We start from the raw sequence: 21,539 nt of genomic DNA on the forward strand, positions 1-21,539 counted from the left end.
TCCCCAACATAGGTCATGATCAGTGAGAAGTGGAACATTCTCACTATGATGTGTTTCTTTGATTATTAGTTGTGCCAATCATCTTTTCATATTCTCATGATTCGTTATAATTCTTTCCATTTCTGGCTATATTCTTTTTCCCATTTTTTGGTGGGTTTTTTTCTATTTGTAAGAATTTTGTTTTATATTTGGAGACATAATAAAAACAACCATCCATCCATATTTCATTAAATCCTCACCATGACTCCATAAAGTAAATATTTTTGCTTTTGGAGATGAGAAAACAAACAGGAAGTAGTAGAAGCACACAAAAAAATGTTAATATCTGTAAAGTTTACCTCTTTTGTCTTTCTTGGTTTCTTTGCAAGCATATAAAGGCTATTTCACGTCAAGATTATAAAAATATTCATCAATATATTCTAGTTGTTCCACGGTTCCATTTTGTACACTTAAGTCTTTGATCTGCTACGGAAGAACATATTCTTCCTTAATGTGCTTTTTTCACTTTATTGTATTATTTTTAGCACAAGAGGTTTTAATTTTGATGATATCCAATTTATTTATTTGTGTCACTTTTGCTTTTTGGTGTCATCTCTAAGAAGGTTTTGCCTAACCCAAGGTCACAAGATTTATCCTGTGTTTTTCTAGAATTTTATAATTTTAGTTCTTTTATTTAGGTCTGTGATTCATTTTGATTTAGCTTTATGTATGGTGTGAGGAAGGTATCCAATTTCATTCTTTTGCATGTGGATTTCTAGTTATCCCAGCACCATTTGTTGAAAAAAACTATTCTTTCCCCATTGAATTGTCTTGGCACCCTTCTTGAAAATAAATTAACCATAAATGTGAGAGTTTATTTCTGGACTCTCAATTCTATTTTATCAATCTGTATGTCTATCCTTATGCCAGTATCTCATTATCTTGTTTATTGCAATTGTGTAAGGAGTTTTACTGCAGTTGTGTAAGAAGCTGAAATTGAGAAGTTTGAGTCCTCCAACTTTATTCTTCTTTTCATCATAATTATGCTGGCTATTTAGAGCCCCTGGTATTTCCATATAAATTTTAGAATTAATTTGTCAGTCTCTGGAAAAAAAATAAAAAGAACTAGCTTGGATTGTGATGGGGTCAAGCTAAAACTGAAGATAAATTTGGAGAGTATCGCCATTTGAACTATAGCATCTTTCAATCCATGAACATGGGGTGCTTTCTACTTATTGAGACCCTCACTGATTTCTTTCAACGTTTTAGAGTTTTGTAGCAATGTGGTATAGTTTTGTGTTTACAAAGAAATATACACATGTGATTGCTAATCAGAATCTGGAGGATCAACAAAACAAAACAAAAAAAAACAAAAACAAAACTAAAACCACCAATCTAGACCACCCTCCTCTCCTCCCAGGACCATGTAAACAGCCACAGGTCCAGCTGATCTCACACACACAGTGTGATCCTCTCCACTCCATCATCCCTGGAATCTCCTGCCTGTCCAAACTCTCCTGCCCCTGTGAAGACAAACCTTCTCCAGAGAGGGGCTGTCAAAGCTCGCAATCTGGTTGTTCAGCTCTTTGCTCAAACGCAGGCTCCAGGTAGACCCCCGGGTCTTCTTGAGGGAGTTTCGCAGAAACTGGGGAGGCACAAGACGTTGGTGGGAAGGGACAAAGGCCTTCATCCCTGTTCTTGCCTGGGCTCTGGGAATGCTACGTGACCTTGAGTAGTGACTTGCCCTCTCTCGCCTCCCTTGCCTACATCTCCAGATCACTGAAGTCCATAGATCCCTGATCCAGTGCTAATAATTTTCTGTGGGTCTGAGGAATGGCTGTGGCTCTGGGGGCTAACAGAAGCGGTGTCACTCCCTGCTCCCCTCCTGGGCACCTGGCTCTTGGGATGGAAGGTTCTCTCAGTTTTCCCCTGGGGATAGACACAGCTATAGACTTTGACCCAAGTCTTCTCTGACAGAAGGAGAACATATCCTTTAGGGGCTTCTAAACTCCTCACGTGCCCAGCCCACCAAATGCCTTTCCATCTGCTCCCATCTTTCTCCTCCTCCCAGGCCTCAGCAAACTTGTTACCCCTTTACCTGAATCAGCTTGTCTTCCCAGGCTTTCTGATCCCAAGTGAACTCAGTATGTTCTGCAGGAACACATGCATGGTCACACATACCACTTTCTTCCACTGCTCCCCTAAGCCTGGTATTCGAGGCCCTCTATGCCTCCTTAGCGTGGCATTTGAGGCCCTCCATGGGTGAACCCATCACGCGTTGCAGTGCCCTCCTCACCTTCCTTCCCAAGCTGCTCAACTAGTTCTCAGGACAAACGCGGGCTGTGTGGGTCGACTGTGAGCCTCAGCTCTTGTTATTCAACTCATGTGATTAGAACCCCAGCATGTACACGGATTGGAGGGTTGGCTTGGGATGGGCTCCCCAGGCACCTCACCTTCCAGGTACCGGACCAGTAGCGGAATCTCCAGCTCCCACATGTTGGCCATGGAGGGTGCGATGCTCTGGCTCAGGGTCCTCAAGAGGTTGAGCATGGCTATCCCACGACCCTCTCCCTTGTAAGGTGATGACATCAGCACCTGGAGGGCACCAAGACTCTAGTGAAGTAGCACCTGAGCACCTCGCTCCCTGTCTTGGAGCTCGTTGTCCTCATTTTTAAAGGGAGGAGCTGGACAGGATGGGTGGTTTCAAATAGGGATTTCAAACAGAGAGTGCACCTGCAGAGGACACTGCAGGAAGGAGGCGGGGTGGGGACCAGACCTGGGCTCCCTCCCCACCCCAGACTTCAGTGTAATATGGATGAGGGTCCACAGTTAACATAAAGAGGAGAACTCATGGGTCCTGGACTGAGCCAACCTCCAGGGGTAGGCAAGCATTGGAGGTGTTGTGGGGATGCTTTCAGCAAAGGAATCTAAAAGCAGGTCCAGGCCAGCTCCCCAGTTATTACAAGTGCATTGCCTCTACCAAACTCGAGAGGAATGACAGGGACATGGAATGATCTGTCCTGCCAAATATCAAACTCCCTCATTGCACCCCGGCTTCCTCCTACCCCTGGGGCTCTGGGAATTAGGAGCTTAAGGAAGAGGTGCCACAGGGCATGGCCTTGCCAGGCCAGGGCATGATGCAGGTCAGCCACTCACCAGGAGACGGGCCAGCAGCTTCTGAGGTGCAGGCAGGTCCACTGATTGAAGGAAATGCAACCCCAGCTGAGCCTTCCTCGCTTGTACCAGGACATGCTCCTGTGTCCCCATCTAGGAACTTTACCCTAGAAGGTGCCTCCCCAACATGATCTTGTTCCCCAAACCCCCAGAATGGAGAATGGGTTGGCACAGGGAAGTTTCTAAGAATATCACTACATTTCACTTATCCTGGGAAGAGGAGAGAATCGTGCTAACGCGTTGAGGTTTAGAAGATGCTCTTTTCAGGTCATGCACATTTTGTAGTGACACCAGGGCTTACCATGACAATGTTTTGTCTCCTACTGTGAACCTGTCCTCTGCTGAGCCAAGAGTAATTAGACACTGCCCTTCTACCCACTCCTGACTCTCTCCACAGGCTTTGGGAGCCAACGAGCCCATGAAAAGCAAACCAACAGCGCACAAACAAAAGGACAAAGGCAAGGCTAGGCCTGCTGAGAAGGTGCAAGTGCAGGGGCCCTAGAGAGTACTCAACCGGAGTCAAGAGTGAGAGGGGCATGAGGAAGACCTCAGAGGATCGCCTGACTGGCTTGTTTAGATCAAAATAAGAAAGCAGACTCTGCCCTTTGCTAGCCCTGGATCCTAAAGGACCCCATCAGTCACCTCCGTCACCAGTCACGCCCTTGGGGCCAGAGGTGGGAGGAAAGGGGACAGGAACAAGCATGGTAGGTGGGCATAGTTGTTTTGGGAGCCTGGTGTTAACAGTCCCCACTCTGAGTGGACCACAGTGAGGGTAGTCTACAGAGGACGGGGTGCCTATAGTTACTCTAGCTGGCTCAGAGAAGCCAGACAGAGCAGAGGCCCAGTAAGGTCATGCATGAGAAAGGCTGGGCCAGGAGCTCCCAAGGATGGGATCTGGACCAGGGGTGTAGGCTGAGGGGACAGGACATGAGGAGTGAACTATTCAGAAGGAAGTTTACGCAATTCTAACATGTCCTAGATATGATCAGGTAGGCATTAATATCCAGGTAGGCATTAATAGTATTAATTTGGACTTGGATGTTTCCAGGAGAAGGGGGAATGAGGTTGGGAGGAATGTGGAGAGAGGTGGGCATTCCCAGACAAGGAGCCAGCCCACCTGCCCAATCCAACCAGCTGGCACAGGAACTTTGCCTACCTTGCCTGCTCTTGCCAGTCATGCTGACATCCACGTCCTGGCCATGGAGCTGGTGTTCTGCCAGGTTTGTGAGGCTGATACAGATAGGAGTCAAAGCTTCCATGTAGTCTGTCTCCATGATGTAGCATAGGAGCCTCACCCAAAACTCCTGGGGTGGGGGTGGGAGAGAAAGGGGCTCAGAATTAGCCCAAGCCCTGGGCCTCTAAGGAGAACAGTCAGGCTCTGCCATGGTTCCAGCCCCATCCCCGCTTCCCCAGAGATGTCCCCTGACAGTCTCAGCCGTGAACTGGCTCCACCGTCAACCCCAGTCTTTGTCAGGGGCATTTAAATGTCACCCACCCTGATGTGGCAAGACAGTCTGCTAGTCCCTGCTGGGGCCAGCATCCCTGTTGCCCAATTTCTATTGCTGCCAGCTTCATACACACCGACATCCATCACACCCTCCTCATACAGGGTCCTCCCTCTGATCCCAAGTACTCTAGAGGGGCACACTGGGCAGATGATCCAGTTGTGTCTGCCTGGTATGACGGTCAGTTTTGTGTGTCAACTTGGCTAGGCAAGAGTACCCAGTCATTCAGTCAAACACAAATCTAGGTGTTGCTATGAAGGTAGCTTGTAGGTGTGACAAAAGTGCATAATCCACAAAAGAGATTATCCTCAATAACATAGATGGGTGAAACGCCTTAAGAGTGAAACGCTGAGGTTTCTCTGAGGAAGAAGATATTCAGCCACAAGGCTGCAGCATCTGCCCCTGCTTGAGTCTCCAGCCTGCTGGCCTGCCACACAGGTGTCCGACTTGCCAGCCCCCACAACTGCATGAGTCACTTCCTTAAAATAAATCAGACTATATATGTCTTCTACTGGTTCTGTTTCTCCGGAGAACCCTGACTGATATGGATTCTTGGAGCTGTGTCTCCGACTTCACCCCACCATCTCCTCTCTCCCTGGGTGACCTTTCAACACCCCCAACTAATTGTAATCCCTCTTCACCCCACACCCACCCCTGGGAGTTAAAGGTGAGGCTCTTATGCTACCAACTATCAGGTACAATGGCTTAACCTGTTCCAGCTCCTGGGCTTCCGCGTAAATGGCTTAACCTGTTCCAGCCAGCAGGCCTAGAATCTCCCAGCTCTTGGGCTTCCCCATAAATGGCTTAACCTGTTCCAGCCAGCAGGCCTAGAATCTCCCAGCTGTTGGGCTTCCCCGTAAATGGCTTAACCTGTTCCAGCCAGCAGGACCAGAATCTCCCAGCTCCTGGGCTTCCCCATAAAGACAGCATGGTGAATTACAAAGGGAATTTCAATCCTGGTTTTATTGTTTACCAGCTGTGAGGCCTTGAGCAAATTAATGAATCCCTCTGGGTCTCACTTTCTTTATCTGCAAAATCAGGATAACAACTACCCTCTGTGCGAGTAGTTGCTGGGATAATTAAACAAGATTGTACATGTTGCACACCTAGTAGAGTATATCTGCTATATGTGGATGCCACATGGACTGTAGCTATGATGATGATGATGATGATGATTTCTGTAATTAAAAAAAGCTGTCGCTGGACAGGGATCATCTAGCCTGCAGCCTAGACCTGGACCTCCCTTCCCCAGCCTGTGGCCAGAACCAAGCTCCACTCCAAGGTAGATGTGGCTGCCATGGAGCCTGGGACTGTGGTTTTCAGCCTTTTGAGGGTGGGTAGAGGAGTGCCTCTTAGTTGCTTTTTTCACACGCGATAAAGATCTCACAAAACCTTTGGCAGCTGAGTAAACCTTTGGCAGTGAATAAATCATTCCCTCCTTGATGCTCTCATGGTACATTTTTCCTATCTTATTGTTATGTCACATTTTGTTGCAATTAAAAGTTGACACATTTGTTTCTCCCATAGTTTGTGAACTTCTTCCAGTCATACTGAGTCCTCCTACTGCACACTCCTCTCTCCTGTCTTTCACAGAGTAAGAACTCGGTGAATGTTTACAAAATCAAACCATGAATATTGGTCTACACACACACACACACACACACACACACACACACACACACACACACGGGCCTTAAAGTAATGGACACATTTCAGGTACTCGCTTAAATGATACAGATTGATACTGCCAGCCATGCTGATGTCATGCACTGCCCAGCCTCTAGGGGTACAGAGATGAAGAGTAAGTTCTCATCAAGGACCTGGCTTTGGAACTGGGTTTTGAGTAATTCCAAGCAACTGGAAGAGGAAGGCCCCTCGACACTCCAGACAGCAGGAATGGAAGACGCAAAGATGTGGAATTCTGGTCATGTGTAGTTCACCCCTAGCCTGGCGTGGTGACCCACTGTGCGGGTGGGGCAGGGACCACTCACATTGGTCATCCCACTGACAGAAGAGGTGATGATCTTCACAGTGTCCATGGTGACTTTGTGGACCATCCTCTCCTCCAAGTCCCTCTGATAAAAGTTATCCCGGCGATTTGTCTGGAAGAAAGAACCAAGGGATTCCCATTTGTGGCCTGGCAGGGGGCTTGCCGTGTTCTCGGGTATGGTCTCCTCACTCCCCAGGGGCTCCACGCCCAGATACTGAGTCTACAGAATGCTCAGAGCTGTGCATATATCTAGGACCTCACACATTGTCACCTGCAGGTTCACTGTGTGTCTATGAACTCATGTCATGAACGGATACGCAGGTTCCAACACAGGTATGCTGAGTGGCATTCTCCCCTCAGCACGGTGGAAACCATTTCCAACTCCAGCTGCTCTGTGATCTGTGTATCACAGCCACTCACCAGTTTGTAGGTGGATAAGGTCAGCTGCACAGACACGTACTTCAGGCCCCAGCCTTTGATTCTCTCCTGGTAGCCAGAGAGAGCCAGCTGCCCAATGATGCGGAGAATAGCCATCCTCACCTGAGGGGACAGGACCATGGACATGCTGGGGGGGGGTGGGCTCCAGGGCACCCAATCCTGTGACGTAGACAGCTAGGAATTGGGGGTGCTCTGGGCTAGAAGGGGCCTCAGGGGCTACCTGATTACTGCCCACTCTGCCCACCTCCCCCTGCCTCATCCAGGGGTCCCACTCTGCGGCACGCCCACCTGGGAGCCTCATTGAGCCTTGGAAAGACACAAATCTCCCTCCCTCCCTTCCAACCTAGGCTGCTCCATTCCAGCAGCCCTTGCCGTGGGGAGCCCATCTGTTACCCTGGGCTCCCTGGGGCTTGCTCCATTGGTGAGAATCACTACGTGCGGGAGATGCAGAACGAGCCTTTTCTCTTCCCTCCACAGCCTCCAGGTACTGAAGACAGCTCTGCCTAAACCTCTAGTCCCAATTCTCCTCCATTCCCTCTCTGATACTCCTCAAAACTGCTGTGCAGACCCTCACTACGTTGGACCTCCCTTCCCCAGCCTGTGGCCAGAACCAAGCTCCACTCCAAGGTAGATGTGGCTGCCATGGAGCCTGGGACTGTGGTTTTCAGCCTTTTGAGGGTGGGTAGAAGAGTGCCTCTTAGTTGCTTTTTTCACACGCGATAAAGATCTCACAAAACCTTTGGCAGCTGAGTGACTCTAGCTGCAGCTGGATTTACTCGGCCTCTGCTGGGTCCAAGGTGTTGCCTGAGACACACCACTCGAAAATTCTAGATCCTTGGAGAGAATGAGGTCTCGAGAGTGGAACCTCAGCTTTCACTGGCCTTGCCACCCTGCAGCCCCAGTCCGAGACCCAATGGAAAACCGGGTTTTCCATTAAAAGCCTCCGCCTCCCAGAGCCCAGACTTCCCTTTGCTCCCCTGGCAGGGTCCTCTGAGTGCCCCCCTTTTCCAGGTCTCTGCCCTGTTACCTTGGACCGGGTATCAGAGATGGTGTTCTTGACCACCCGGATAGCCAGGTAGATGGCCCTGATACTCATCCTGGGCTCTGAAGGAGGAAAACCGGGTGGGCTGGAGGGCTGCGGCTCAGGGAGACATCAGACATCAGGTGGCTCGCCCCACATCAGGGTCTTGCATTCTGTCTCCTCCCACATTCCCCAAGCTCAGGGGCACTTTGTTAGGAGCCTTCCTGGCCATGCTTTCCCTGGCCACCTCCTTCCATTGGCCACTGCTTTGCGTGTGTCTCATTTGAACCCAGGTAAACTCTCCTTGAGGGCAAGGTCTCTGCCTATGAGCTCTTTGGTGCCCTGCAGCTGGGATAGAGCACTAGGCATGAAGTAGGCACGCAGTGGGCACGCAGAGGTTGCAAAGCACCAACAGGAAGAGCATGGGTCCTGACACCAGGCCTAGCCTGGGTTCAAATCCTGGCTCCACCACATCCCAGCTGTGTGACCTAGAGTGAATTACGTAACCCCTCTGTGCCTCAGTTTCCTCGCCTGTAAAGTGTGGATAATGACAGTGCCTCTCTCACGGAGTTAACACAGTGTCTGGCACACTGTAAGGGTTGGGGGAGTGTTTGCTAGTTGTACAACTGATGACAGCACACCCGACTAAAGGAATAAGCTTAAGAGGGGCCAGAAAGAGCCATGAGAAGGTCCTGGAGAGGGCTGGTGTGGATGGAGGTCGAGTTAGACATTCAAGATGATACTGCGCTCAAGGTTAGGTGTTACTAAGTCAACCCCAGAGTAGGAAAAAGGAAATGAGAGCAGGTAGAAGGTGGCAGTCAAGTACTAAGTGAGCATGAGACAATGAGATTTTCACCTTTAAGATGGAAACTGTTTCTGATTATAAAAATAGTATATGGCTGCATAGTATTCCATGGTGTATATGTGCCACATTTTCTTTATCCAGTCTAAGCTGGAAACCATCATCTTCAGCAAACTGACACAGGAAGAGAAAACCAAACAATGCATGTTCTCACTCATAAGTGGGAGGTGAACAGTGAGAACACATGGACACAGGGAGGGGAACATCACACACCGGAGCCTGCAAGAGGGTTGGGGGAAAGGGGAGGGAGAGCATTAGGACAAATACTTAATGCGTGCAGGGCTTAAAACCTAGATGATGGGTTGATGGGTGCAGAAAACCACCATGGCACATGTATACCTATGTAACAAACCTGCATGTTCAGCATATGTATCTCAGAACTTAGAGTAAAATTAAAAAGAAAAAAAAAGATCTAATTTCTCTGAAAGAAAAAAATAGTATGGGTTCACTGCAAACTTAAAATAAAAAATAGCCACTTAATAGATTATGTCCTTCCAGACCTATTTATGCATAAATGAACATAGATTTCTTCCACATCACTAAGGTCATGCTATAAATACTGCCCCACATTGTATTGTTACACTTAATATAAAGAGGCAGCTTTTCCACAAAAAAGTGGATTGACTGCAAACCTTTTAATTGCTGCATAATACTCCATTATTCCACAAATTCCCTAGAGAAAAACATTTAGGCTGTTTCTCACACTTTGCTTTTAATACAATGTTTTAACGAGCACCTTTGTCCAATTACTTTTGGGCAATTATTTCCTTTGGACAGTTGACAAAAAGTTGGATTGTTGAGTGCAAATTTTGGTCCCTATCCAACTAAGCACCCCAAATCATTTATTGATTTACACCTCTGTCAGTGAAGTATCACAGGTGGTTTCTTGTCACCCTAGACTAGTGATAAGCAAAGTATAACCCACAGCCTGTTTTTGTAAATAAAGTTTGCAAAACCAGCCGTGCTCAGGAGTCTACAGCTGTTTCTGGTCTGCAATGGTAGCGCTAATTGTCAAAGACTATACAGCCTGCAAAGCCAAAAATATTTTTACTATCTGGCCTTTTACAGAAAAATGGCCAGGTGAACTCCAGCCATTATCTTTATCATCTCTATTCATCGAATAGGTAAAAAGGATTTCATTGTTGTTTAAATGTGCATTTCTTTAAGAAAAAGTTTTAATGGCCGCACAAGTCCCTTTACATACAGTCGCCCAATTTGTGCACTGAACAAAGCTACCCGACTTTAGGGCTGAGTGGGAGCTGCCCATGCTCTTCTAACCATCATGTACCTGTAGGGCTGCGTGCTGCCAACAGCGGCCTTCTTCAAATTCACACAAAGGCACAGTGTGAGCTAGTGCCTTGGTGAGGGACAGGTGTTCTCTTTAAATATCAGGGCTAGGTTTGGAGTTTGGGCTTAGGGATTAGAATCAGATGTGTAGACTATGGTTGCGCATTGAATCCAAGGGGCTTCAGGTGATGCCTACGTGGTGTACTTTGGCCTTATATCCTGCCGCTGATTGAGCTTTGGAGGTTAGGAGGAGGATTCAGGTTAACAATTTGAAATTCCGACTCAGAGGGTTGGGCGTGGGGAGGGTAAGCCACAGTGCTGATTAGGTTAAAGCTTAGAAAACGAAAAGCAGCCAAGAACCTTGGCTTTCTTGGCCCACCCAGTAGTGTCTAGGAAGTGGCAATGCCCCAACGTGAATGAAAATTGCCTCCCTTGTTCTCCACCCTGCCTACCCCGCCCGCCCCGCCCCACGCTCCCCACCCGCCCCGCCCCGCCCTGCCTTGCTCACCATCTGCGCTCACTATAGCCCTAATCAGATTCAGAGTCCCCACGCGGACGGCCTCCTTGTTTGTCTCCATCTGGCTGAAGAAGAACTTCATCAGCTCCTTGGGGTAGGAGCGAGCTGCAGGGTGGAAACACAGCTTTAGTCATGCTCACCGGGTCCAGAGCAGGCCCAGCGCTCAGAGGGGCAGGGACCCCTAGAGGCCCCCTGCAGTCCTCGGGGCAGGCGGGGTGCACCCTGCCGCAGAGCCTCACCGAGGGCTATGAAGCAGTGCACCATTTCCATCAGGTTCTGGCTGCTGTACTGACGCTGGGCCGGGGCCTTGTTGCACACCTGGGGAGGGACGGGCAGTGAGGGTGGAGGAAATCACAGGGACACAGGTGCAGGGACAGCTCAGCTGACCATGCCTGGGGCTGCATGAGCATTAGAGCCTCATACCCCATCCGATACAGGAGGCACACGAGTGAGTTGTGGGCCAGGCCACCTCCCGCCACCAGCTTCCTGCTGATCCACCCAGAGAATGCCCTTGTCCAGCCGAGCTTGCAGGCCTCACCTGGACATGCAGTTCTGTGAAAATGGTGTGGAGCTGCATTTGGGGGACGGGGGTGTTGGTGATGACTGACACTTCCAGGATCTGCCTCAAGACCTGCAATGGATGGGCAGATGGTGGCAGGTGACCTTCTACCAACTCAAGGTCAAACTCCAGAGCCTTGCTACTCAGGGGCCCACCGACCCACTGAGCATCAGGATTCCCTGGGAACTGATTAGAAATGCAGACTCTCAGGCCCTACCCCAGTCCTGCTGAATCCAAGCCTGCATTTCACCCAGCCCCCAGGTCGTTCCTAACCACAGCAAGGCTTGGGAAGTGCTGCGCTAGGCTGCTGAGTGTGGCATTTGAGGCCTCCTTCACCTAAAAGTGAATCCCATTCTTGAGCCAGAATGATCTACAAATGGCTCCTAAATCAGTCACATCCCTTTCCACTCCTTGCTTTAAGAGCTGATACCCACACCCTGCTTATAGATGAGTGATCCCTGTACATGGGCACCAGCCCCAGCTCCACTCGGAACACTGCAACGGCTCCCTCTCACACATCTCACCCCTTTACCAAGGCTGCCTTGAGTTGACTGGTGTCCTTCCAAAATTCAGGCTCGCCCAGAACCTGAGAATGTGACTTATTTGGAAATAGGGTCTTTGTGATGGAATTAGGTCAGGATCTCAAGGTGAGATCATCCTGGATTTTGGGGAGGTGTCCTTGTAAGAAGAGGACACAGAGGGACACATGGGGAAAGGCCACACAGTGAGGAAGGGAGAAATCGGAGTGATGCTACCACTCACAGAACACATGGGGCCACCAGAAGCTGGAAGAGGCAAGAGCGCTTGCTTCCTTAGAGCCTTCAGAAGGAGCACAGCGCTGCTGACACCCTGAGTTTGGACTTCTGACCTCCAGGACCAGCACCTGGTCCCTTCCACCCGGAAGGGCAGTGTTCATTTCCCATGGGTGCCAGGCTCCATGCCCCTCACAGGGCACAGATGTCAGGTTGCTGACACAAGCGTCAAAATATCTGACATTCCCCCGGCTTCCACCCATACCCCTTAAACACTTGGGAGCCCCCAATTCCCTAAGCCTCCTGCCCAGAGCCATGGCTGCCTGGCCACTCACCTGTGTGATGAAGAGCGCCTCCAGGCCGCCCTGGTACTCCGCCAGCAGCAGGGGGATGTAGTCGTAGACCTGCTCCCGCAGGTCATCGTTAGGCAGGAGGAGGCCGAGCATGGGCTTCAGGGACCTGATCACCCCCAGCTTCACCTGCCACCGGAAACCAGCTCTTGGACTCATTGTCTTACGATCCTCCAGCAAGGCCAGTGACCTCAGCCCCACCCACAGAATCCAAGGACACAGGACAGAAGGGGCCTCCGAAGCAGAGCAAGGCCTTTCGTGCACAGGCGGCGGGTTTGAGTCCCTCCCACTTAGCAGCCACATGACCTTGAGCAGGTACTTAACCTCTCTGTGCCTGAGTTTCCGCATGTGTCAAACAGTCCTATATCACAGAGGGGTGTGAAAACAGCTCCCATGGGTAAGACGCTGGTAGAGGGCCCAGCATGTAACAAGTGCTCTCAGGATTATCACCAACCTTCATCAAGGCTGGCCTCATGAATGAGGCTCCTAGGTCCCAGCTGTTCAACATCCATGAGTTCCCCAGCTCTGCCATGAGTCAGGTCACTGCCCTCTGGGTCCTGGGAGTAAGGCTGGACCTGATGGTCTCTCAGCACCTCCCGGCCCCACAGGCTGGGGAGCTGTGGCCTGGGGACCACCAGGCCCTCCTAAGAGGGGCACATCTCACCTCGGGGTTGTGGTGCCTCAGCCACACCATCACAAAGTAGCGATACATGGGAAACACCTTCAGGGCAAATTGCTCCTCGGTCATCACGGGGTACACGCTCTCCTCCAGGTGCTTCAGATAAAACTGCACCGTCTCACAGAAGGTCTCCATGGCTACCAACGGCAACGAGGGGGCGGGGGATGCACTTGGCGCCAGAGGGGCTGGAAGCAGAACCAAGTCTTCCCAGCCCAGCTTCCCCGGAAGGAGTGCTCATGCCTTGCCATAGCGAGCAGGCTGCACCCTGCCCTCCCAGCCCGCCACAGCACCTTCATTTTTACCCTGCGTGCCTGTGTGTGCGAGAACCGAGCACTCAGGGGTGTCTGAGTCTCTCTCCTTCAAGGACACAGACGGGGTCAAGGGCGAGACCTGGAGTATGACCCTGCCACATCCTGGGGATTCCAGGTCAGAGGGCAGTGAACAGTGAACACATGTGGCCCTCTTTTTCTCAGGCACTAGGGCTTTTTATAAGCCCACAAGAACATTAAGTAATCAAAATCTGGGGCAAAGTGATCAGATTGAAACAGCATCTAAGACCAGGCCCTGTCAAGCTTCACGTGGAGCCGTTTTCCCCCATCTCCCTCTCTTGTGAATGCTCATTGCTGTTCTGTGGTCTCCTGAAGTGCTTAACTACAAAACAAGTTAAATGGAGTCACAGTAGCAGCTTCTTCCGTCTAAGCTGGGATCTTCTAAAAGGCCCCCACTAGGTCTCAGCCTCTTGTGCCCCAGGGAGCCAATCAGAGGCCACACAAAGTAAAAGATTAAGCAAACTTCTTTGGAGAACAAATGACTAGGGCACTTCTTTTTCAACAACCCCTCCATCTGCTCCTTACCCAGCAGTCTCCCTCCGGCACCCTGAGACTCAAGTGGGACACTCACCACCACAGATCGCCTGGCGTATCTTGGCTTCATTGGCAAGTCTCAGCATGGTGAATATGGTAGCCAGGGTGATGCCCATGTATGGCATGAACTCAAACACTGTGAGGTTGTGAGGGATCATTACAGGGAGTTGGGGCTGGGGGTGAGCATGAAGAAGGCAGAGAGGACAACCCTGCTGCCCTCCACCTCCAACCCCTGACAGTCCAGAGCTGGCTTAGCCCTCTGCCTTGGCTGGGGCCCAGGAAATAGTCTGGGAGTCAGAAAAGCATTGAAATGTGAGCTAGAAGCAGGTGACAAAGGAAGAAAGCCAGGCAAAAGGGGAGGAAAGGGAAGAAGAGAGAGGACCAGGAGAAGGAAGAGGAGGTCAGAGAGAGGGAGGGAAGAGAGGACAGAGGAGCCCCAGGGAAGGGTGGGCAGGAAGCAGAAAGAAGCAGCTCTCAGAGTGCATTCGTCCTCCGGGATGCAGGCCAGCCTTCTTCAGGTGTCCCACAGACGTTCTTGGGTGAACACAGAAGCAGGGAAACAGCAGGTGAGAGCAAGAAACTGAGAGAAGGCATGAGGCCAGCAGAGAAAAAGAGCAGATGGAGAAAGGAATCACAGAGAATGGGAAGAAAAGGAGCCATAACAGGCCACCCTGTGACAGGAGGCAGGCCCCTCCGCTCCACCCGCCCTGAGTGCACCGCCGTCTTCAGACTTCATAATAATGAGATTGTATATATGTATACGAATGAGATAATAATAGAACCCACATGACTCCCCTGGCTGGGCCCCTCCCTCCAGCGTCATCCACGTGTCCCTCTCTTCTGGGCCTCTGGCATGAGCACCCAACAGGCCGATGTCTTCCCTTCCCTCCACAGGCCCCCTCGCTGCTGTCCCTTGTCCTCTTTCCAGGCCTGCCTTCCCTTCCTCCCCTCCCACTCCATCCAGGCCTTTATCCCCAGCAAGCCATGAAGCTCTTCCAACTCCACCTTCTCCAGCCTCATCTGACTGGACCCCTTGGCAGGATGGGCATCACGGGGGCCTCCACCCCTTGAGATTGTTCTCCCTGTGCCAGGCCTCACATTCCACGCTGTCTCTTACGACTCCTCCTGAGCCTTGCCAATGTCAGGACCCCTCCGGGCTGGGTCCTGTCTCTACTTTCACTCCCGGTATCAATGACTTTGAACATCACCTACACTCTGAGGTCACCAAGAACCAAAGCCGAGCCCAGACCTGCCCTCTGAACTCTGCATCACAAATCAACTGCCCCCTCCGCCTCTCCCCTGGGGCCTCCCACAGGTAACATGAGCTCCACACACAGCTCGAAGTTCTTCAGTTGAGCTCCTAACTCTCAGTACTTCTAGCTCGGGAAAGGAGGTCAACACGCTCCCAGTGGCTTGCTGTGTCCTCTCCTTCCCCCACCCTCAGCAGGTCCCGTCTCAGAGCCCCTTCCCATCTGTCACCCCTCACCACATGCTTCCCAGCCCAGCCACCAGCCCAAGTACCCACCTCCTAGTCCTTTCCATCCAGGCAACAGCCAGAAAGGCCTTCCCAGAACCTACATTCACCAGGCGACCCTGAAGCTTAACATGCTTTGATAGCTTCCTAGTGCCCCAGGTGACGTACCCAAGGCCCTGCCTGACTCCCCCCCTCATCTTCCTCTCACTCCTTAACTCCAGCCACAGCCACTTCTCAGCTCTTCAGAGAATCCAAGCTCTTCTCTGCCCCAGAGCCTCTGCAATGTTCTCTCCCTGTGGAATGTTCTCCCCATCCCATGCTTCACACGGACGTCCTCCTCTTTGCCTTCAGGTCTTAGCTGAAATATCGCTATGTCACTAAAGGCTGCAGAGATGGGGTCCCCTCCCTTAGCCAGATCTCAAATGCCCATTGGACTGTTCTCTTCATACCCGTCACCTCATGTTATAAACATCTATTTCCTTGTTTGCCTGTTGGTCCTTTCTGAGCACAGGAGCCATGCGTGTCTTACTTATCGTAGTGGCCAGGTACCTGCCACAAGGCCTGCGTGGAGTAGGAGCTCAATGCATGCTTCTGGGATGAAAGGAAGGGAGGGAGGATGGAGATGGAAAGAAGGAAGGAAGGAAGGAAGGAAGGAAGGAAGGAAGGAAGGAAGGAAGGAAGGAAGGAAGGAAGGAAGGAAGGAAGGAAGGAAAGAAGAGAGGGAGGGAGGCAGGGAAGGAAGGAAGGAAGGAAGGAAGGAAGGAAGGAAGGAAGGAAGGAAGGAAAGAAGAGAGGGAGGGAGGCAGGGAAGGAAGGAAGGAAGGAGAAAAAGAAAGGAGGAGGGAGGGGAAGGAGTAAGTAAGGCAGGGAATTAAAAAGGAGCAGAAGGAGGAAGGAAGGAAGGAAATTTAAAAAGAGAGATGGAAAGACAGAACAATGCAGGTGCAGGGGATACAGGAGAGAGAGGGGAAGAAGGATGAGAGGCAGAAACACATAGAGAGGGTGGAAGGAATGAAGGAAGGAGGGAAGGAAGGAAGGAAGAAAGGGGAGGAAGAAAGGGTGGGAGGAAGGAAGAGATGGAGGAAGGGAGGAAGGGAGGGATGGAGGAAGGGAGAAAGGGAGGGATGGAGGAAGAAAGAAAGGAGGAAAGGAAGGAAGGAAGGAGAAAAAGAAAGAGGGAGGGAAGAGTTAGTAAGGCAGACAATAAAAAAGGAAAGGAAGGAGGAAGGAAGAAAGGAAAGGAAGGAAGGAAGGAAAGAAGAAAAGGGGAGGAAGGAAGGGTGGGAGGGAGGAAAGAAGGAAGGAAGGAAGGAAGGAAGGGGAAAAAGAAATGGGGAGGGGAAGGAGTAAGTAAAGCAGGCAATAAGAAAAGAAAGGAAGGAGGAAGGAAGGAAGGAAATTAAAAAAGAGAGATGGAAAGACAGAACAGTGCAGGTGAAGGGGAGACAGGAGAGGGGGGAAGAAGGATGAGAGACAGAAACACACAGAATCTTAACAGCTAAGAGACAAAGTGACTGCAGAGACAAAACGAAGAAATTTTAGAGGGAAAAAGAGAGAAATGAAAGGGAAGGGGAGGAGGTGAACATAGGGACAGATGGGAGGGGCAGGGAGAGGCAGAGACCAGGAGGGCGCACTGGGCCAGGCTGAGGGCCCTCAAGCCCCTACCATTGCCATTGGCCAGCTTGGCCAGTGTGATGATGACAAATTCATCAGTGAGGTTGAGGGGCTTGAGGTGGTGCTGAAGCTCATACATGACCAAGCTGAAGTGGTTTCGGGACAGAGCCACCAGTGTGTCACTGGCCACCTCTGCTTTCATATAGCCCTCCATCTGCAGGGGATGGGAGAGGGACATATGGCACCACCACCAGCCGGGCCTCCAGGAAAACCCTCCTACCCCAGGCTCTCTCCATCCCTCCTAGCTCCCTTGGGCTCAGCCTTACCCCTGCTCTGAGAGGTAACTGCATGGGGCTGTGGGCATCCTGGGCCAGGCCCCCAGTGGCCCAGCTCCTGGGTTGGCAGAGGGAAGGCACCAATGGAGCCTGGGGTCCTACCTCTGGGATCTCCCTCATCTCCTTGGAGGCGATGGCCACCAGCCTCTGCACACACTGCTCCTCCAGCTCCCCGTCCTGCTGGATGATCTCCTGGAGGATGTTGTAAATGTTGACCTTGCGCCGGGTGGAAATCTGGGAAATCAGTACGGTGGGTGGGATGGACCTCACCCTGTCCCCAGCACAAGTCTACTGCCTCTCTCTCCCACTGTCCTCCTTCCCTACACCCAAACCACCAGCCTCTAAACACACAAATATTAGATCCCCATTCCTCCATTTCTAAATCCTCCTGCTTCCCTTCTCCTGCCCTTCTCATCCCACTGGCCCTGTCAATACAACTTGCGTATCTGTATTCCTGCCCCTGATTTCAGTAAATATCTGGCAAGGCAGGCGTTAAGTGATCAACACACAAGGTTCTCTATGCATGGGGCACTGGCCATCTTGAAAGCCCAAGAAGGCAGGCTCACCTTGCCTTTGCCCTGTTGAGGGAGTCTGTGGGCCCAGGAAAATTGCCTCTTACTCTCTTCCAATTCCTTATCACCACTGAAAATGACCTGGTTTAGGACGGGATTGGGCAGATGGATTGCACATCCCAGATCACACCTGGAGGGTCGTATTTGAGAATACTTTTTAATCAGGCATGACAAGCCACTCTTAAGGAATGAGGGTTACTTTCTATGTGGGGCCACTGCCTGCAAAGCCCTCAGGAAAAAATGTCATACTTTTTAATCAGGCATGACAAGCCACTCTTAAGGAATGAGGGTTACTTTCTACATGGGGCCACAGCCTGCAATGCCCTCAGGAAAAAATGTCCTGCTACCTCTGGTGGTAGGGAGTTCCCTCCCAACAGTCCAGAAACCTTAGCAAATTTGGGGACCTTAAGAAGAGAGGAATTCACCCAAATGTGTAAGTTCTACTGGTGAAATCCAGTACAGGGGGTCTTGGTCTTGGTTTCCTACTTTTGGAATAGCAAATAGTAATTTGTAAAACTCCAGTCAGAAATTCCTATGACAGCTCCCAGAAAATAATAATGTGGCCTTAGTAGCTGCTCAGTACTATGTGGCTCAAGACCAGTGTTTCTCAATCTTTATTATTATTATTATTATTATTATTATTATTATTATCATTACTCCCAAGGACATTTAGACTTTTTTCCTAATCACACCCCAATGAGACTTTAGTGCCATGTGTGTGTGTGTGTGTGTGTGTGTGTTATGCATATCCATGCTTTATACATGAAAAAGTAAAATTTTCTTTGTCCCCCAAGAACTAGTTTTACTTATTGGGGGCAATATCACCCCATTGAGAATGCAGGGTCTAGATTTTCACAGTACACTCAAGGAGGCCTGTGGCCTTGTGAATATTCTCCACTGAGAATATTCAAACCAGCTAATTCTAAGCCTTCTTACCCTACCTCACCAGTTTCTTTCCATAGAAACCACAATAAAGCCTGTTGCCTATAATGCTTAATCAACACTCTTACTGCACCCTATACAAATAGTCAGGCAAATTATAAGATCAGCCTTTTTTGTGATCAAGAATAATCTTCGGAGAATATTTATAGTCACAAGAGAAAAATTGTCAAAGACTTGGAAATAACAAAAGCAATCACCGAGTGGCCTTCCAGAACTGAGCTTGGTTCTGTCTGGCAGATGCTGTGGAATGACTGGATTCTGTAGAGTGTGCATCTGTGATTGCCAAGGCTACTTTACATCTCTGTAGGGGAAAAAGTTAAATCCTAGAAAACTGGTAACAATGCATATGTTTCCTCCATAGTAATGAAAATGATTCCTGTTCATGGCAGTGCAAATGGATTTTGTCTGGTAAAGCACAGGTAAAATTGTTATTTGAACAGCTTTTAAAATCTTACTGGTTCCTTAACTAGTTAAGGAGTAAATAAAATCTTTGATGCATGTTAATTTTAAAAATGTGCCCATTTGTTTATTGTCTGTTTACTGCCACTGATGACTGATTAAGACCTGTGTGTTAATCATGGTTTCTTATTTTCTTCATTTCCTGATGCTTTGACACCTGGGTCCTTGCTGACCCTAGAGAGACTACTCCTCCCGGAGCTAACCAATTCCTAGAGAGAGTAAACAAGCTGTCCATCAGCATGCTTTTTAAATGCAAAACAACTGTTACAGATTGAATCACATACCCTAAAAATTCCTATGTTGAAGTAGTGATCCTGCCCCAAAAATGACAGCGTCTAAGGACTTGCCTGCCCAGAATCTACCACCACCACCACCACTGGCAACCAGATGGGGCCCAAGAATCAGCCTGCATACCACACATATTCATGCATACCACCCAGGGACCTGAAGAACAGCCTGCCCAGGCCCACGGCCACCACTGTCTGTGAACCCATCTCCTCTAGCATCAGAGCCACTGTGTGTTTGCATGTGTCCCCAAGGGGCCCAAGGACTGATTCACCTGGCATCCCTGTCCCCAGCAAAACCACTCTCAGCCTGCACAAATAACTGCTGGACCTCACAGACACTGCTGATGTTAATGACAGCTGAAGAAATTGTACAAGGACTACATCTCTTCACACACCCAGAACCAAGGCCAAAGCAGCCTATCCAGCCAACATTGTAGGTATGTCTACAGGAAAAAGTCTTTTTCTATGACAGCTGTTCCATAAAGTGGGAAAAAGCAACTATTATACCAAATGTGTAATAGTTATCAACATAGGGACATAAGAACAATGAAAAAGCAAGAAAACATAATGCTTTCAAAGGAACTCAACAATTCTCCAGTAACAGACTACCAGAAAAATAAAAGTTTATGTAATGCCTAAAAAGAAATCTAAAATACTGATCTGACATAAACTCAGTGAGATACAAGAAAACACAGACAGGCAATACAAATAAATAAATTGAAAAAAATTCATGATCTGAATAAGAATTTCAACACATAGATATAAAAAAAGAAATCTTGGAATGAAGAATTCAATAAAAAATTAAAAATACAATCCAGAGCTTTTACACTGGATCAACCAGAAAGAAAGAATTTCTGAACTTGAAGAAAGATTCTTTGAAAAGAATAAAGAAAGTCCACATGATACATGGGACACCATTAAGCAAACACATAAGTTTTATTTAAACACACCATTAAGCAAAACTCCTCAATTTTAGGAGCCCCAGAAAGACAAGAGATGGGAGAAGGCATAGAAAACTGATTTAATAAAATCATAAGGAAAGTTAAAAACTTCCCAAGTCATGGGAACCATATAGACATCCAAATACAGGAAGCTCAAATATTTTCAAACAGATTCAACCCTAATAGTTCTTCTTTGAGGAACGTTATAGTTAAACTGCCAAAAGTCAAAGACAAAGATAATTCTAAAAACAGCAAGAGAAAAGCATAAAGTGACATCAAAGCTGACCAGCAGCACATTTCTCCACAGAAACCTTATAGACCAGGAGAGAATGGGATGATATCTTCGAAGTGCTGAAAGACAAGGTTAGATGAGAAAACTATACCCAGCAAAGCTATTTTTAAGACATGTAAGGGAAGTAAGGTCATTCCAAGGCAAGCAAAAACTGAGGGATTTATCACCATTAGACTGATCCTACAAGAAATATCTAATAGCGTTGTACATCTGGAAGTCAAATAATGATATCTATCATCAGGAAAACACACAAAAGTATAAATCTCACTGTCTCATGTAGAGTAGATGACAAAGATAAATGATACACACAAATGAGGAGGAAAGAAGCAAACATTATTACTACAGAAAACCACCAAACCACAAAAATAAGTAAGAGAGGAAGAAAGAAGCAAAGGTTAACAAAACAATCAGAAAATAGTTAACAAAATGACAGGAGTAAGTCCTCATATACCAAAAACAATCTTAAATATAAAGGGTTTAAATGCCCCAATTAAAGGATATAGAATGACTGAATTGATTAAAACAACAACAGCAAAAAACAAGGCCCAACTGTATGCTTCCTACACAAAACTCTTTGCCTGTAAAGATCCATGTAGTCTGAAAGTAAATGGAAGGAAAATGGTATTCCATGCAAATGAAAACCAAAA

The 21,539-nt window shown here is 48.9% G+C and overlaps 1 protein-coding gene across 1 annotated transcript in view; it reads right to left on the reverse strand.

Moving 5' to 3' along the window:
• MROH2A (maestro heat like repeat family member 2A) overlaps positions 1-21,539 on the reverse strand; it is a 66,481-nt gene that overhangs the window by 33,657 nt on the left and 11,285 nt on the right. Inside the window, exons 4-19 of the mRNA XM_030916000.1 lie at positions 17,502-17,633; positions 17,116-17,278; positions 14,014-14,112; positions 13,099-13,250; positions 12,420-12,563; positions 11,312-11,404; positions 11,013-11,091; positions 10,765-10,878; positions 8,114-8,190; positions 7,069-7,188; positions 6,650-6,760; positions 4,310-4,457; positions 3,136-3,176; positions 2,433-2,574; positions 2,078-2,130; positions 1,517-1,624 (exon numbers count right to left, since the gene is read on the reverse strand). Coding sequence (XP_030771860.1) covers positions 1,517-1,624; positions 2,078-2,130; positions 2,433-2,574; positions 3,136-3,176; positions 4,310-4,457; positions 6,650-6,760; positions 7,069-7,188; positions 8,114-8,190; positions 10,765-10,878; positions 11,013-11,091; positions 11,312-11,404; positions 12,420-12,563; positions 13,099-13,250; positions 14,014-14,112; positions 17,116-17,278; positions 17,502-17,633 — 1,776 coding nt within the window. The remainder of the gene's footprint in view (positions 1-1,516; positions 1,625-2,077; positions 2,131-2,432; positions 2,575-3,135; positions 3,177-4,309; positions 4,458-6,649; positions 6,761-7,068; positions 7,189-8,113; positions 8,191-10,764; positions 10,879-11,012; positions 11,092-11,311; positions 11,405-12,419; positions 12,564-13,098; positions 13,251-14,013; positions 14,113-17,115; positions 17,279-17,501; positions 17,634-21,539) is intronic.

The sequence above is a fragment of the Rhinopithecus roxellana genome, chromosome 14 (genome assembly GCF_007565055.1).
Source record: "Rhinopithecus roxellana isolate Shanxi Qingling chromosome 14, ASM756505v1, whole genome shotgun sequence".
Taxonomy (NCBI): domain Eukaryota; kingdom Metazoa; phylum Chordata; class Mammalia; order Primates; family Cercopithecidae; genus Rhinopithecus; species Rhinopithecus roxellana.